The following is a 13,463-nucleotide window of genomic DNA, read 5'->3' as shown; positions in this document are numbered from 1 at the left end:
GACACTTTGAATCGATTATTATCGATGTTAGCGACATGATCGACACTTTAAATCGATTATTAATGTTGGACGACATATAATATTGCAGATTAAATAGATTATTATCGATTTTCGTGATTATTTTGTGTTAGCTTCAAATCTACTATAAGGTGGATGTTTTTTGGATTGTAATTGTATAAATTATACAATGTATCGTAAGATATAGATAAGCTTAGTCAATTTTTTCGATCTTGAATCATAACACCGCCAATAATGTACACGTGTACGTCAACGTTCTATTAATACATTTTGACTTTATGCTAATTTAATCAAACCACAACCTGTATAATTACATTTTGGTTTTACATATTCTCAATATGTTGTCGAAAAATTCCACTCTTTGTCTGTGTGTTAGTGACTAAAGTTTGTCTTTAATGATTCAGGAGAAATGTTAATAAGAAGATGGCACTCTTGCAAGGTTTTTGCCTCTTAAGCACACGCCTCTGGTCAATTCTCTCCCTGGTTCTCTGCCCCTCAGTATAGATCCTGCATGACCCTTAGACATAATCGTAAAGTGGACAATTATAGTTATATAAAACAAAACGTTTCCAGACTAGTCCAGTTCCTTTTATGGTTGAACTTTTGAACAAACTTTAATTAATTTATTTTTTTGCTTGTATTAATTGAGGTAACTGCAGTCTAACTTATTCGTATTTATATATTGTTGATAGTGTTGTCTATAGTTTATATATTTTTTATTGTGTAATACATATGCAATTGTGCTGTCATGTATGTACTTCTAAATGTGAATTTTTGAATAAATATACCGAGATATATGTTCCCAGCACACTTGTATATATCATCATAAAAAGTACTCCCTAAAGTCTAGTGTTTGTTTTTCACGGAACATAAACAATACAATCGAGTTATGTTTATTTATATTTATTTATTTATATTTATTATATTTATATGTTTATATATTTATGCATATATGCATAACACATGCCGTTAGAGAAAATACATTATGCGTAAGCATTTTAACCAACCAATCGGTTGACGCCGGTTCTCTACTCCGGTGAAAACTGTATTTGTGTTTGTACGCAGATTAGTTAAGGTAACTGAACTGGAAACTCATTACTTTAGTCTCTAATAATATATAAGGCGTAGATATGTGGGACATACAGAAGTTTACAAATAAGTTTTATTATGTAATTAGTACTGTTCGGCATATTGGCATAAGCAGCAACCACCACTGTTTTACACTTCATGTGGTATATATTTGTATTTGTATGTACTGTACGCAGATTTTTTATATGGTAATATATATATTTCCTCCACATGGTAATTGATAAAGCGTAAATTTAAATATAAATATCAATCAAAATGTAAACCATTTTATTCGCGTGTGTCTGTTTGTCTGTCTGTCTGTTTGTTAGGTACGTGTGAACATGCCCTTAAAAATAATAGAAAGAAGGAATAACAACGTTAAAAATGCACTTATTGACTAAAATAAGATTAACGCCAATTGGAAATGGTTATAGAGCAAGTTTGTGTACAAATAATGATATTTAAGGAGGTTAATGGTGTAGTATATATTGATAGACATATAATTACGACTTACTGTATTATACGGTAATAAAATAAATGCTATTTATGCAATAAATTTCATTTGTTTATTTCACGTTTAACAATCAGCTATTATTCGTTATCAATAAATATCTATAGTAAGTAAGAAGTGTTTTGGCCTAAATAACACGAAATATCACAATATGTATCTTTATTACCCTTACATAAAACACATCGCAGTCACGTTGACTAGTTCATTTTAGATATAGATCTAGAGTGACCACCGTGAAAAATGTATGTTGTCAGAGAAGATACGACGACATTTGATTAGATTTGAAGTCGAACATCAACGCGCCATTTCATTGTAATTCTAACCATTACGTTTGTTGTTGATATGAAATCATTCGTTCTTTTTCTGTTGGTTGGCATCGTAGCATTCAAAGGTTAGAGTATTTGCTTATCTCATTTTTATTTTATAGCAATTTACACATACGATCGATCGTTGCATCTAAGTTAAAGATAGCCCAACTATTTCCTAAATATAACCAACCCTCTAAATAACATCTCTTAACTAGAAAAACATCGATTAATTAGTTAAAGATGTATCGTCCCCCTGAAAAAATTGTTTTTGTTGAGTATGCCATTTTAATGTCACATAATAGTTATCCACTTTAACCAAAAATTGGATCTAAAAACAAAATATTTACCTGAAAAAACAGTACTTTTAAGCAAAAAATAGTCAAATTGGTTGCCAGCCAATGGAATTTTGACATGTCATGTCATTTTAAATATTCAAATATTATTTGTATTTGTTTCTTTTTTCCTACGGAAGTGATTAACTTTATTAAAACTACGAAATAACCTATTCAAAGTCTGATTTACTTATATATTATTATTATATTACTTATATATAAAAATACAATGGTAGGAGTGAGATATAAGATGTAATGAAAGTTATTTAATGTCAGTTGTATTGTATTGTAATATTACATTACTCATGTGCAATGCATTGTAAACGAACATTTTATTGATGAAGAAATAAAAGTGGGTCGAACCTATAAGACAAAAAAGAAGTCTGAGTTACTTAATCTTTGTTTTTCATGTTTTTGGTGGACAATACATCTTTAATATTTTGCAGTGGGCTCAACTATCCTGTAAGTAATATGGCTAAACAGTAGCATCAATCGCGAGCCCATAAAACGGTGAACTGAGGTGTCGACTCTGATAAATAGTTGCTTCCCAAAATCACAGACCCATGTGGACAGACAGGCAACAGAATGGCTTTTCTAATTACAGTTTTTATTTTATTTTTAGCTTCTGCCAGTTGTCCAAAGGTACACGGAGGATCTTTGATACATAGAGCCTCATTGGATAGCAACGGATGGACAATGCTGAATACTGGGAATCCAATAACATGTGATGGATATGTAACAGCTTGGAGATTCTATCCAACTGCGTCTGCAGAATTCTTGGCATTGGTGATGCGTCCACACATAGCTGGTAGCAACCAGTACGTTGTGGTTGGACGAACCGTAATACCGAAACAACAAGTATTGAATAAAGCACGAGAGTTTACGCTACCAGAACCAGATTGGATCTCAGTAAAAAGTGGTGATGTTATTGGATTCAAATTTGAAACAAGTCTTCTGCTGTTTGATAATGAAGGTACAACGGTTATATATGGCCAGGGGATCAGTCAGAATGATTTGTTAGTCCACACGGTTCACACGATCAATGGCGGTTCCAGTATGAGAACATATTCATTTCAAGCTGTTTTAAAAGGTACCGTACTGAATATTTTATGTTTTGTAAATAAAATTGTGTGTAGCAAAATGAGTTTTGACAAATTGAACCAGATTGGATCTCAGTAAAAAGTGGTGATGTTATTGGATTCAAATTTGGTTAGAGTATTTGCTTATCTAATTTTATTTTATAGCAATTTACACATACGATCGATCGTTGCATCTAAGTTAAAGATAGCCCAACTATTTCCTAAATATAACCAACCCTCTAAATAACATCTCTTAACTAGAAAAACATCGATTAATTGGTTAAAGATGTATCGTCTCCCTGAAAAAATTGTTTTTGTTGAATATGCCATTTTAATATCACATAATAGTTATCCACTTTAACCAAAAATTGGATCTAAAAACAAAATATTTACCTGAAAAAAACAATACTTTTAAGCAAAAAATAGTCAAATTGGCTGCCAATCAATAGAATTTTGTCATGTCATGTCATTTTAAATATTCAAATATTATTTTTATTGGTTTCTTTTTTCCTACGGAAGTGATTAACTTTATTAAAACTACGAAATAACCTATTCAAAGTCTGATTTACTTATATATTATTATTATTACATTACTTATATATAAAAATACAATGGTAGGAGTGAGATATAAGATGTAATGAAAGTTATTTAATGTCAGTTGTATTGTATTGTAATATTACATTAATCAAGTGCAATGTAAACGAACATTTTATTGATGAAGAAATAAAAGTGGGTCGAACCTACATAAGACAAAAAAAAGACTGATTTATTTAATCTTTATTTTTCATGTTTTTGGGGGACAATACATCTTTAATATTTTGCAGAGGGCTCAACTATCCTGTAAGTAATTATGGCTAAACAGTAGCATCAATCGCGAGCCCATAAAACGGTGAACTGAGGTGTCGACTCTGATAAATAGTTGCTTCCCAAAATCACAGACCCATGTGGACAGACAGGCAACAGAATGGCTTTTCTAATTACAGTTTTTATTTTATTTTTAGCTTCTGCCAGTTGTCCAAAGGTACACGGAGGATCTTTGATACCCAGAGCCTCATTGGATAGCAACGGATGGACAATGCTGAATACTGGGAATCCAATAAAATGTGATGGATATGTAACAGCTTGGAGATTCTATCCAACTGCGTCTGCAGAATTCTTGGCATTGGTGATGCGTCCACACATAGCTGGTAGCAACCAGTACGTTGTGGTTGGACGAACCGTAATACCGAAACAACAAGTATTGAATAAAGCACGAGAGTTTACGCTACCAGAACCAGATTGGATCTCAGTAAAAAGTGGTGATGTTATTGGATTCAAATTTGATACAAGTCTATTGCCGTATGACAATGAAGGTACACAGTTTATATATACAGATTTGTTCAGCATGAACAATTTGCTAGTCCATACCGTTCACGCAATCAATGCCGGTCCTGCTGCTAGAACATTTTCATTTCAAGCCGTTTTAAAAGGTAAGCTTGGCTGCTTGATGGGCCAATGGGAACATCAATAAATAAATATATAATTTGTTCAGGTTTTGTTGAACTAATCTGTACTGCTGTATGTTATGATGTATTTACCATCTTTTTACGTCCTCAAGTGCGTCTATGGATTTAAAATAGGAATTTTGACAAGTTTAAATGATGCACCACGCACTATCTCTTAAAGTTTTAAAATCTCTTCAACGAATGGGAGAAAATCCTATTATGTGTTTTGGTTTTTGTTTGTATTATTATTATTTTTCGTAATTCTGAAATAAAGCGATCAATCAAGGCTATACCTACGAATTTGGTATAAGTTTCGCAGAGGACAAGAAATTCACATGTGCCTATGAAAAACGGGCTTTAATATTAAATCATAATACAATTTTCATCAGTCGAAAATATGAATTTAAAATCTTCAGTTTTTCATTCGTAAAAAGTTATTTCAAATGAATTGTTATTGATTTGTAGATTCATATTTACCATGTAACATTATCAATTGGCCGTTAATGAAGATAACTACGACAACAACAACGTCATTGAAAATGTGGATGGACGATTGGAACAAGATTAAGTGTCCCGGTACAATCACAGGATGGAGGTATATGGCAAAAGTAACAACGGATATCATCGGCTTAGTTTACAGAGCGGTAGACGCAGACAACAACGTGTATGAAATCATCGGGAAAACTTTACTTCCGGAAGGAGAGCCTGATGTTGTCATCGAATTTCCACTTGCACATTCTGTTCGAATTGATGTTTTGCCTGGAGATAAGATTGGCTTTACGTATACAACAACAGCGCGTCTCTACTATCAACATGATTATTCTAATGTTGGGTCGATTTATAAATTTACGGACCAACCTGCCAGCTATGATATCGGGACACAAGTTACTTTTACTGATTATAAAACCAGACATTTTATGTTTGATGCTGTTTTTGATATTAACAGTAAGTAGTAGTATATTCTCTACTAATTACTAAAGGTTGGTTCCCACTAGGACGCAACGCAAGCGAGTTGACCAATTACAAGCGATGAATTATCCAAACTGTCGCTTGTCATTGGTCAACTAGCTACGTCATTGCGTTGCATCATAGTGGAAATCAAAGTTTGGCATATGAAACAAAATGTTATTGTGTGCCAATCTAATTTTCCTCCCCAGAATCAGATAATGTATACGAGTCCACGGTTGTTGAGGACCATAAGCTGCAAAACAATGACATCGCCACTATCAGTGACAGTACTTTGGCTTCCTGTGTCACAAACTGTATCAAGAACCAGCAATGTAAATCAGTCAACTTCAACCAAAATACATGTAAATTAAATGACGCTACTCGTACCGAAGACGAGAGTAATTTTGATGAGATCACAGGAGAAAGATACATCGAAATGAGTCCTGTGGTCACAGTAAGTTAAAGTCAATGATTACATAAGTTAGACATTTTACTCTGAAAAGTAAACATTAATTATTCATTGGCGTCTTTACAAAGACAAGAACCATATGTACAATTATTGACGCCTATATGTTTCATCAGGTACTACTACTTGATTGATGACACGTTCACATTCAAAATTGGTAGTGAAGTGATATGAATTTGTACGGCAAAATTATTTTCCAACACGTGTGTATTTTATATATGCAGTTTCCATTTGATAACTCGTATACGCAAAATTTGTAAAAACCTTAACTTAACACGCGAATATTACCGTACTATTTTCTATATTTATTTACTATAATTTGGTTAATAATTTGTTTTCATAGAAATCGAAAAGCACATGCGCATTTGTTGACTGTGAGCCTGGAAACATTTGTATCAATGTTCCTGATACTGCGAGACGCCATCTTTGTTTATGTTCTGCAACTGGATATCTAGCTGACCAGTGTCCGTCAGCAGGTAAGATCATTGCGTTCGTGAAAATGTTGAGTGGGTTTTCACAGTATACATAACACAGTTCGTGTGAGTAGCATGATGGTTGTTTGATCCAATCTTATCAGATCCTAACTGTATTGCTTTGCTTTGGTTCTTTAGAATGTCTTGAGCCTCTTGGAATGGAGTCAGGTAATATTTTCGATGGTCAATTAAGAGCCAGTTCTATGTGGTCAGATCGAGAAAACCATGGCGCAAAATGTGCAAGATTAAATGCAGTAGGAAAAACTTCGTGCGTCCCTTGTTGGCTTCCACATAGTTCAGATATCAACAGTTGGATTCAAATACATTTGATGGTGGAGCACAATATCACTGGTATCCAAACACAGGGTAGAGAAGACGAAGATCAATGGATAACAACTTACAAAATAAGCTACATCAAAGTAAACCAAGTTGGTGACTATTTCATCTCTAATGGTCACGGACGTCCTAAGGTAGGCCTATAGCAGGAGATAAAATAAGGTATAAAAGGAGATATTGTAAAAGTAATTTGAGAATAAACTTAACTACAGTATTTGGAGAAGAAAATGTAAACTAAACTGTTTGTATATACCTTCTTCTTGCTTGTTAATAAGTAGAATGTAGTTGAACACACGTAAGTGTTCGTGTATTTGTATTCTTATTTCCTATTTGCATTAAAATCCAGATTTTTGATGGTAATTTGGACCGATCTACCGTACGAATACATTATTTTAATCCAGTAATACAAGGCGTGGCTATCAGGATTTACCCTAAAAGCTGTTACACTTTCTGTACTTTACGAGCTGAAGTTTTAGGCTGTCGAATTGGTAAGTACTAACGCATAGCATAACATTCACAATGGGTCTACTTTTTATATTATGGAAATAATATGGGATTCAACACAAAAGAACACAAACAAAAACAAGCGGTTTCTTTATTCACTTTAAACAATCAAATTTTCAATATGCCTTCTACACCAGAACAGACACTGATCGCTATTTGGCAAACCCTTTCTAGTCAAACGTGTTTTCATAGCATTTATTTACTGTTCTGTACAGGAAATGAATGGGTTCGAGTGTTTAAGGGTGTATCTATGACTGGAGTTAGCATTTACAGCGCTTGGATAAATGGAACAGGAACATCAAACCACCATGCTCATCAATTTCTCATCAGTGATACATTTTACAAAAACAATGCAATATTTGATAACTGGTCAACATTAAATATTCAACAGGTAAATTGTTATTGTTAGTATATTTAATATACTTTTTATTTACATAACGCAAACATTTGTTCTGTAAAATATATTTTTGTTGTGATTAAACTTTCAACTTTATTTGATGTTGTCTACTTAAAAAAAAATTTACCAAAAATACATAAAAAAATAAAATCTGTTTTTTTATGTTACAGGTAAAACTAACAGCGTTTTCTGCATTTCATGAGGAGTTGTTTTCTATCACCTTTGATGGTGTTGGTTCTACTACTACTTCTTGGTTTTCGAAGGACAGAGTTCAAAGTTCACCTTGGGAGGACATGCAATCTGCTTCCTTTAATGTATTTTCAATAGATGGACTTTCTAATCGGTGTGTACATTTAGTGTAACAAAGATCACATTTGAATATTAGCTTTTTGCTTTAATCGTTGCCTAATATTAGGTATTAGGCCTTACACTCCTAAAGTGTTCTTCCCTAATTGGCATGTCCAAAAGCAAGGTTGTTACTAGTTCTACTGCAAATGAATTGATGAGATCAGTAAATGAATAAGTCCGAATTAAAGTAAACAATATCAATCAATCTAAATTGTAGGCAATTTTATATGAGTAATTATCACAATGGTTGCGGAGGTGATAAAGGATGGTTCGCAGTTGTGGAAGGCAAAGAATGTAAAGAATGGGATGGTTATGACACCAATCCAAGAATTATATACAGTCGGACAAAATCAGCAGAGATATGGTACACTGGACGTAAGTTACAACGGTAGATATTAAATAATAAGATAATAAAATATATGTAGGCCTATTTCTGGTATGGCGGCCATCGCTAGAAAAGCTTTTGAAGGAGTTGGGGAGCATCACATATCCCTGGATCAGCCAATGGGGGAAAGTACCCTTTTCGATTGTAGAGTAAACATTACTTTCTTAAGTAGCGGTGGTTCCAAAATGCAGTCTGATGTAGGCCTACGCTAAACGTTTAGTACGGTAAATGTGGGTCTGTAATAGGGTTTCCATGCTTTAAATGTACTAATGACCGTAAATGCCTGTTATTACTACGGTTTTCTACGGATATTGCTCAAATAATGGAACGCATCTGTTACGCCTATTTAACACTGTAATTCATTTGAAAAATTGCAATTTCAGATATTGGTACTGCTCGTGCAATGACTATTGATGTAAAAATGTAACGGTGGCAGTGGATACAAAGATTTAAGGTCTATTTAGACCAGAGAAGTGTATTTGTTTCACTGTCTGAGCAATTGTCGTTTCGAGATATTTCTTCGTAAACAATGATCAGTGCTTTTAAATGGTGACAAACAATACAAAGCCGATTTAAGATTGGTTTTATACAATCTATTTAATATGTCGTTCCTTCTTTTCATCCTCTATCTAAACAGCATAAAATGAGTATATTTACAATGTGAGACGTACTCAAGCGAGGTCCTGTACAAGATGCTGGAAATATAATAACCGTGTCGCATGGTACCAAGAGAAGTTTTTTTTAAATAACTGGTTGAATAATCACTAAAGGCTAACTCAGACAGCGTCGTACGACGAGGTCTGACGAGTCGTCTCGTCGGGAGAAAATTAAACATGTTTAAAGTTCTCCCGACGACCTAAAAACTACGCTCGACGCTATCTGAAGACGACTAGTCTCGTCGAGATTCAACTCAGACATCATCGACAAGTGAAGACGTTTCGTCGGGCCTCGTCGTACGATGCTGTCTGAGTTGGGCTTTAGTGTTTACTGGTAGGCTATATAGTCTTAGCCTACATAGGCCTACTTATGTATTTGATTAACATAATTTAATTTGTATGTACGGTATCGTCTTTTGGTTTAACTTATCTAACTGAGGGAAATAATAATTAATATTCTGTAGTCCTCCTAGTATATAACGCCACTCTGAAAGTAGGGAAGCCGAAAAGCACTTTAAAACTATTACAAACGTATTCGACTAATCTCAATTTTTACGACATGATTATTGCGTAGTAAATCGATTTTAGCGCGACATGATTGCAACTTTAAATCGATTAATATAAATTTTAACGATATAACTTTTGCATAGCAAATCGATTATTATCGATTTTCGTAATGATTTCGTGTTCGCTTCAAACCCTATTAAGTTGAATGTTTTTGTATTGGATGTTAATTTTATGAAATACTATTTATTATCAGATATAGCAACTTTTTCGTATTTTACGATATTCAATAATACCGCCAGTATGCATGTTAGCGTCCAATTTTGTCGTAAAATATATTGTCGTCCTACTTACATTTTTTGTTGTTGAATATGTCATTTGAATGTCACATAATAGTTATTCACTTTGACCAAAAATTGGATCGAAAACAAATTATTTACCTGAAAAAAAATGGAATATTGTTTTATAGGCCTAAGTGAAAAACTTATTTTTAAAGTTTTTTTCCTACGAAAGTGATAACTTTAGGCTATCATACCTGCAAAATGACCTATTCATATTCTTTTATTAAGCTTAATTTTTCATGTTTTTGGGGGAAATACATCTTTAAGTTTTGATTAAATTAGAATTTATGCTAATTGAATCACCTGTATATTAAATATATATATATATATATATCAATTTTGATTTTACATATTCTCGGTATAGTGTCGACAGGATTCCTATCTTTTTGTTTCGTTAGTGAATCACTACAGGTTACGGTAATGTATCTAATATTTCAGGAAATGTTTTCACACTTGTATTTAAAAAAAACTACTTTCAGAAAAAACCTAGGATTTGTTTTTACTGGGGAAAAAACAATACGATTGAGGTTTGCTTAGTTAATAATATGCAAAACGCATGCTTATTACACGTGAGATTTTAACCGACCAATCAGAACTCGGTTGACGTCGGTTTTCTACTACTCCGGTGACACCTGTATTTAACAATTAAGTACTACATGCATACCTCGAGTCTTTTCTAACATTTTCCTGTATGTATTTTGTATGTAGGCCTATGTAGATATGTTATGGAAACAGGGACGGGGAATTATCTTAGTCCCGTAAAATAAGGCGTTAGAAATTGATAATCGAGGTTTTATTAAGTAAGTATACTGCTCGTTAATAAGTAGCACTGCATTATTAACATACCATAAGCAACCATCATCACAGTTTTATGTTTGGAAAAATAAGTCTAGTCAACTGGAATTGTTTGTTTAACAGCGACGTTTCACGATTTATTTTTCCAAACTGCAAACTACCTGGATGAATGGTAATATATATATAACATACCCGTATCACAGTTTTTTGCAGAAATGGTATAAGCATTTCACGTAGTACTGTATTGTTAGCATTAATAAAAAATCAAATAAGTGCACGCTTTTACAGTGGTACATATTGTGTATGTTGGATGTAAGTAGAATATTCATAGGTCATTTTTATTAAAATCGGTGAAGTTGAGGTGGTTTTTAAACGTGCACATATCTAATGTCATTACCAAACTGGTTTACTACTTCTGACTAGCATAAATAATTAGAAACAATTGCCAACATTGTTTTATTTATTTTTTTTATTAAACTACAATGTGAAGTACAAATTACTACTTCAGTAGAAATCCACTTAAAAGGACACACAGGGATTTGCCTTGGAGGTAAAAACATACAGTATTTCCACATGTTCGTTTCACGAGTACTTTTTTTGGTCTCAATGACAAAAAACCCAAAAATTGTCATGTTTAGTCCCATTGACAAACCCCAAAAAAGTTACCCTTTTGTCTCATTGTCAAAACCAAATTAGACCCATCGATAAATTCAAAAAGTTCCATTTTTTTGTCACACTGTCAAACCCAAAAGTGACTTATTTTTTATCACACTGGTAAATCCAAAAGTGACATTTATTGGGTTTGTCAATGGGACCAACAAAAAGTGTCACTTATTTTTGTCACACTGGCAAACCCAAAAGTGACATTTATTGGGTTTGTCAATGGGACCAAAAAATGTCACTTATTTTTGTCACACTGGCAAACCCAAAAGGTGACATTTATTGGGTTTGTCAATGGGACCAAAAAATGTCACTTATTTGTGTCACTTATATTGAATCCACCATGTCACACATTAGTTTGTCTTTGTCATAAAAATTGTCCTCCTGCACCTTCTTTTGTTCCTCCTCCTCTTTCACTGTATCTTTTGGTTCTTGTTTTATGTTCATCGACCTCTGTTCAATCTCAATCGACGTCACTACTTTACTTTCGATACTGCCGATGTTTGACGGTAACGATCCTAAACAATTCTGTAACGACTCCGTAACTTTTTCTAAATGTTTCTGAAATCGTTCAGCTGTATCGAGTCTTTGCCGTTTCTGTACCTCCATCATAACACGCAGTGTCTCCCTCGCTTGGTGAGGTCTGAATTCATTGATTAAATGATGCATATGGATAAATACAAGGTTGATGTCTTCCACTTTCTGCTGCCTATGTTGGCTCGACGGGGATGTTATCAATATGTCGACTAAATCTAAAAAATTTACTAAAATTGAATGATTAAGTCGTTTTAATTCGTCTTTATGGTCAAATTGTTTTGGGTGTAATCTCTGTAATCCTTGGGATTCAAGTTGCCTTATAATTGCATCGTCTGGTTGAAACGTCGCACCAAACATATCATATTTATCAGGTGGTGGATGTGGCGGTTTAGGAGCGGTTCCGTTGCGGATTCGGTCATCAGTGTAGTTCTTTATGAACTGCATGGGAGGCAATGGTAACGAGCTCACTCCTTGTTCTTCAGCCATACTTTATGTAGGGTAACAAAAATCTCTAAAGAAAATATTTAAAAAATACAGATTATAAAATGTCATTAAACAAAACCTGTCAATTATCATATTATTCAATCATCAAATATAATATATAATAATTTTAATATTTTTATGACTATTCATTTAAAAAAAAAAAAATCAAATTCAATATAGGATAGCAAGATAGGGTGTATTCAAAATATCTTGTGCAAACTAGCAGCTACCTAGGCCAACCAATATGCCTTTTTTATAGGCCTATACGGGGGATCATCATCATATTTTCGTGTGTAACGTCTGTCAGAAGAACGAACCGACTATAGCAAGTGAGTAGGCCTAGCTTCACTAGCTATATAAACTTTGTTACTGGGTACTATACTATTATTAATGATGCTAATATATTAAGTATATAAAAATATATAATAATACACACTATCCACAATAATCCTGAAGTGTCTAGGCCTAAAAATCTTCCATAAATTACTACCACAAATTCAGCAAGTACTGTACATCAAACAAGTATCTCCGATCGACACATTTAATATTTTACGACGAGCGCCCTCTAGGTTAACAAGACAGAATTAAAGAAGAGTACTTAACTACTTAAAGTAATTAACATTATTTTGCAGAAATATTGTTTCTATAAAGAATTTAGGTAATAAATCAATATAAAAAATATATTAAGTATTATTATAATTACTTTATTATTACTATATATGCTTAAAACATATAAATATTGTTGAAGAATGTTTAATTTTAGTAAGCTAGGGATTCTAATGTGTGTAGTTTCACAACTTAATTTCCTGGTTTTATTTGGTTGGTGGTGT

At 33.2% G+C, this 13,463-nt stretch overlaps 2 protein-coding genes across 3 annotated transcripts; one reads left to right on the top strand and one right to left on the bottom strand.

Annotated features, from left to right (window-relative positions):
* The first annotated feature begins 1,470 nt into the window (after positions 1-1,470).
* Positions 1,471-11,371, top strand: LOC144843254 (uncharacterized). Its single transcript, XM_078700048.1, has 12 exons — positions 1,471-1,525; positions 2,860-3,327; positions 4,318-4,785; positions 5,266-5,745; positions 5,958-6,202; positions 6,558-6,690; positions 6,826-7,157; positions 7,370-7,511; positions 7,743-7,918; positions 8,095-8,267; positions 8,490-8,647; positions 9,041-11,371. The coding sequence occupies exons 1-12, from the start codon at positions 1,471-1,473 to the stop codon at positions 9,082-9,084; spliced, it is 2,874 nt and encodes a 957-aa protein (XP_078556174.1). The 3' UTR covers positions 9,085-11,371.
* A 37-nt stretch (positions 11,372-11,408) lies between these two features.
* LOC144843201 (mediator of RNA polymerase II transcription subunit 7-like) lies at positions 11,409-13,170 on the bottom strand. 2 transcript variants are annotated; one of them, XR_013612243.1, is made up of 3 exons: positions 13,070-13,170; positions 11,886-12,661; positions 11,409-11,813 (listed from the first exon to the last, which is right to left on the bottom strand). XR_013612243.1 is itself a non-coding variant. In XM_078699976.1 (2 exons), the coding sequence occupies exon 2, from the start codon at positions 12,634-12,636 to the stop codon at positions 11,941-11,943; it is 696 nt and encodes a 231-aa protein (XP_078556102.1). In that variant the 5' UTR covers positions 12,637-12,661; positions 13,070-13,170; the 3' UTR covers positions 11,410-11,940. The 2 variants fall into 2 exon arrangements, 1 of the variants encoding a protein (XP_078556102.1); XM_078699976.1 differs by having other exon boundaries at positions 11,410-12,661.
* Positions 13,171-13,463: the final 293 nt, after the last annotated feature.

The sequence above is a fragment of the Antedon bifida genome, chromosome 5 (genome assembly GCF_963402885.1).
Source record: "Antedon bifida chromosome 5, ecAntBifi1.1, whole genome shotgun sequence".
NCBI classification, from domain to species: Eukaryota; Metazoa; Echinodermata; class Crinoidea; order Comatulida; family Antedonidae; genus Antedon; species Antedon bifida.
This window is presented reverse-complemented; position numbering and strand designations above follow the sequence as displayed.

Bases quoted from the DNA above. Each gene is read 5' to 3' on its own strand.
- LOC144843254 (XM_078700048.1), top strand. From the start codon at position 1,471: ATGCACTTATTGACTAAAATAAGATTAACGCCAATTGGAAATGGTTAT. The intron at 5,746-5,957 runs GTAAGTAGTAGT...TTTCCTCCCCAG, and splicing joins TGCTGTTTTTGATATTAACA to AATCAGATAATGTATACGAG. The intron at 6,203-6,557 runs GTAAGTTAAAGT...TTGTTTTCATAG, and splicing joins AAATGAGTCCTGTGGTCACA to AAATCGAAAAGCACATGCGC.
- LOC144843201 (XM_078699976.1), bottom strand. From the start codon at position 12,636: ATGGCTGAAGAACAAGGAGTGAGCTCGTTACCATTGCCTCCCATGCAG.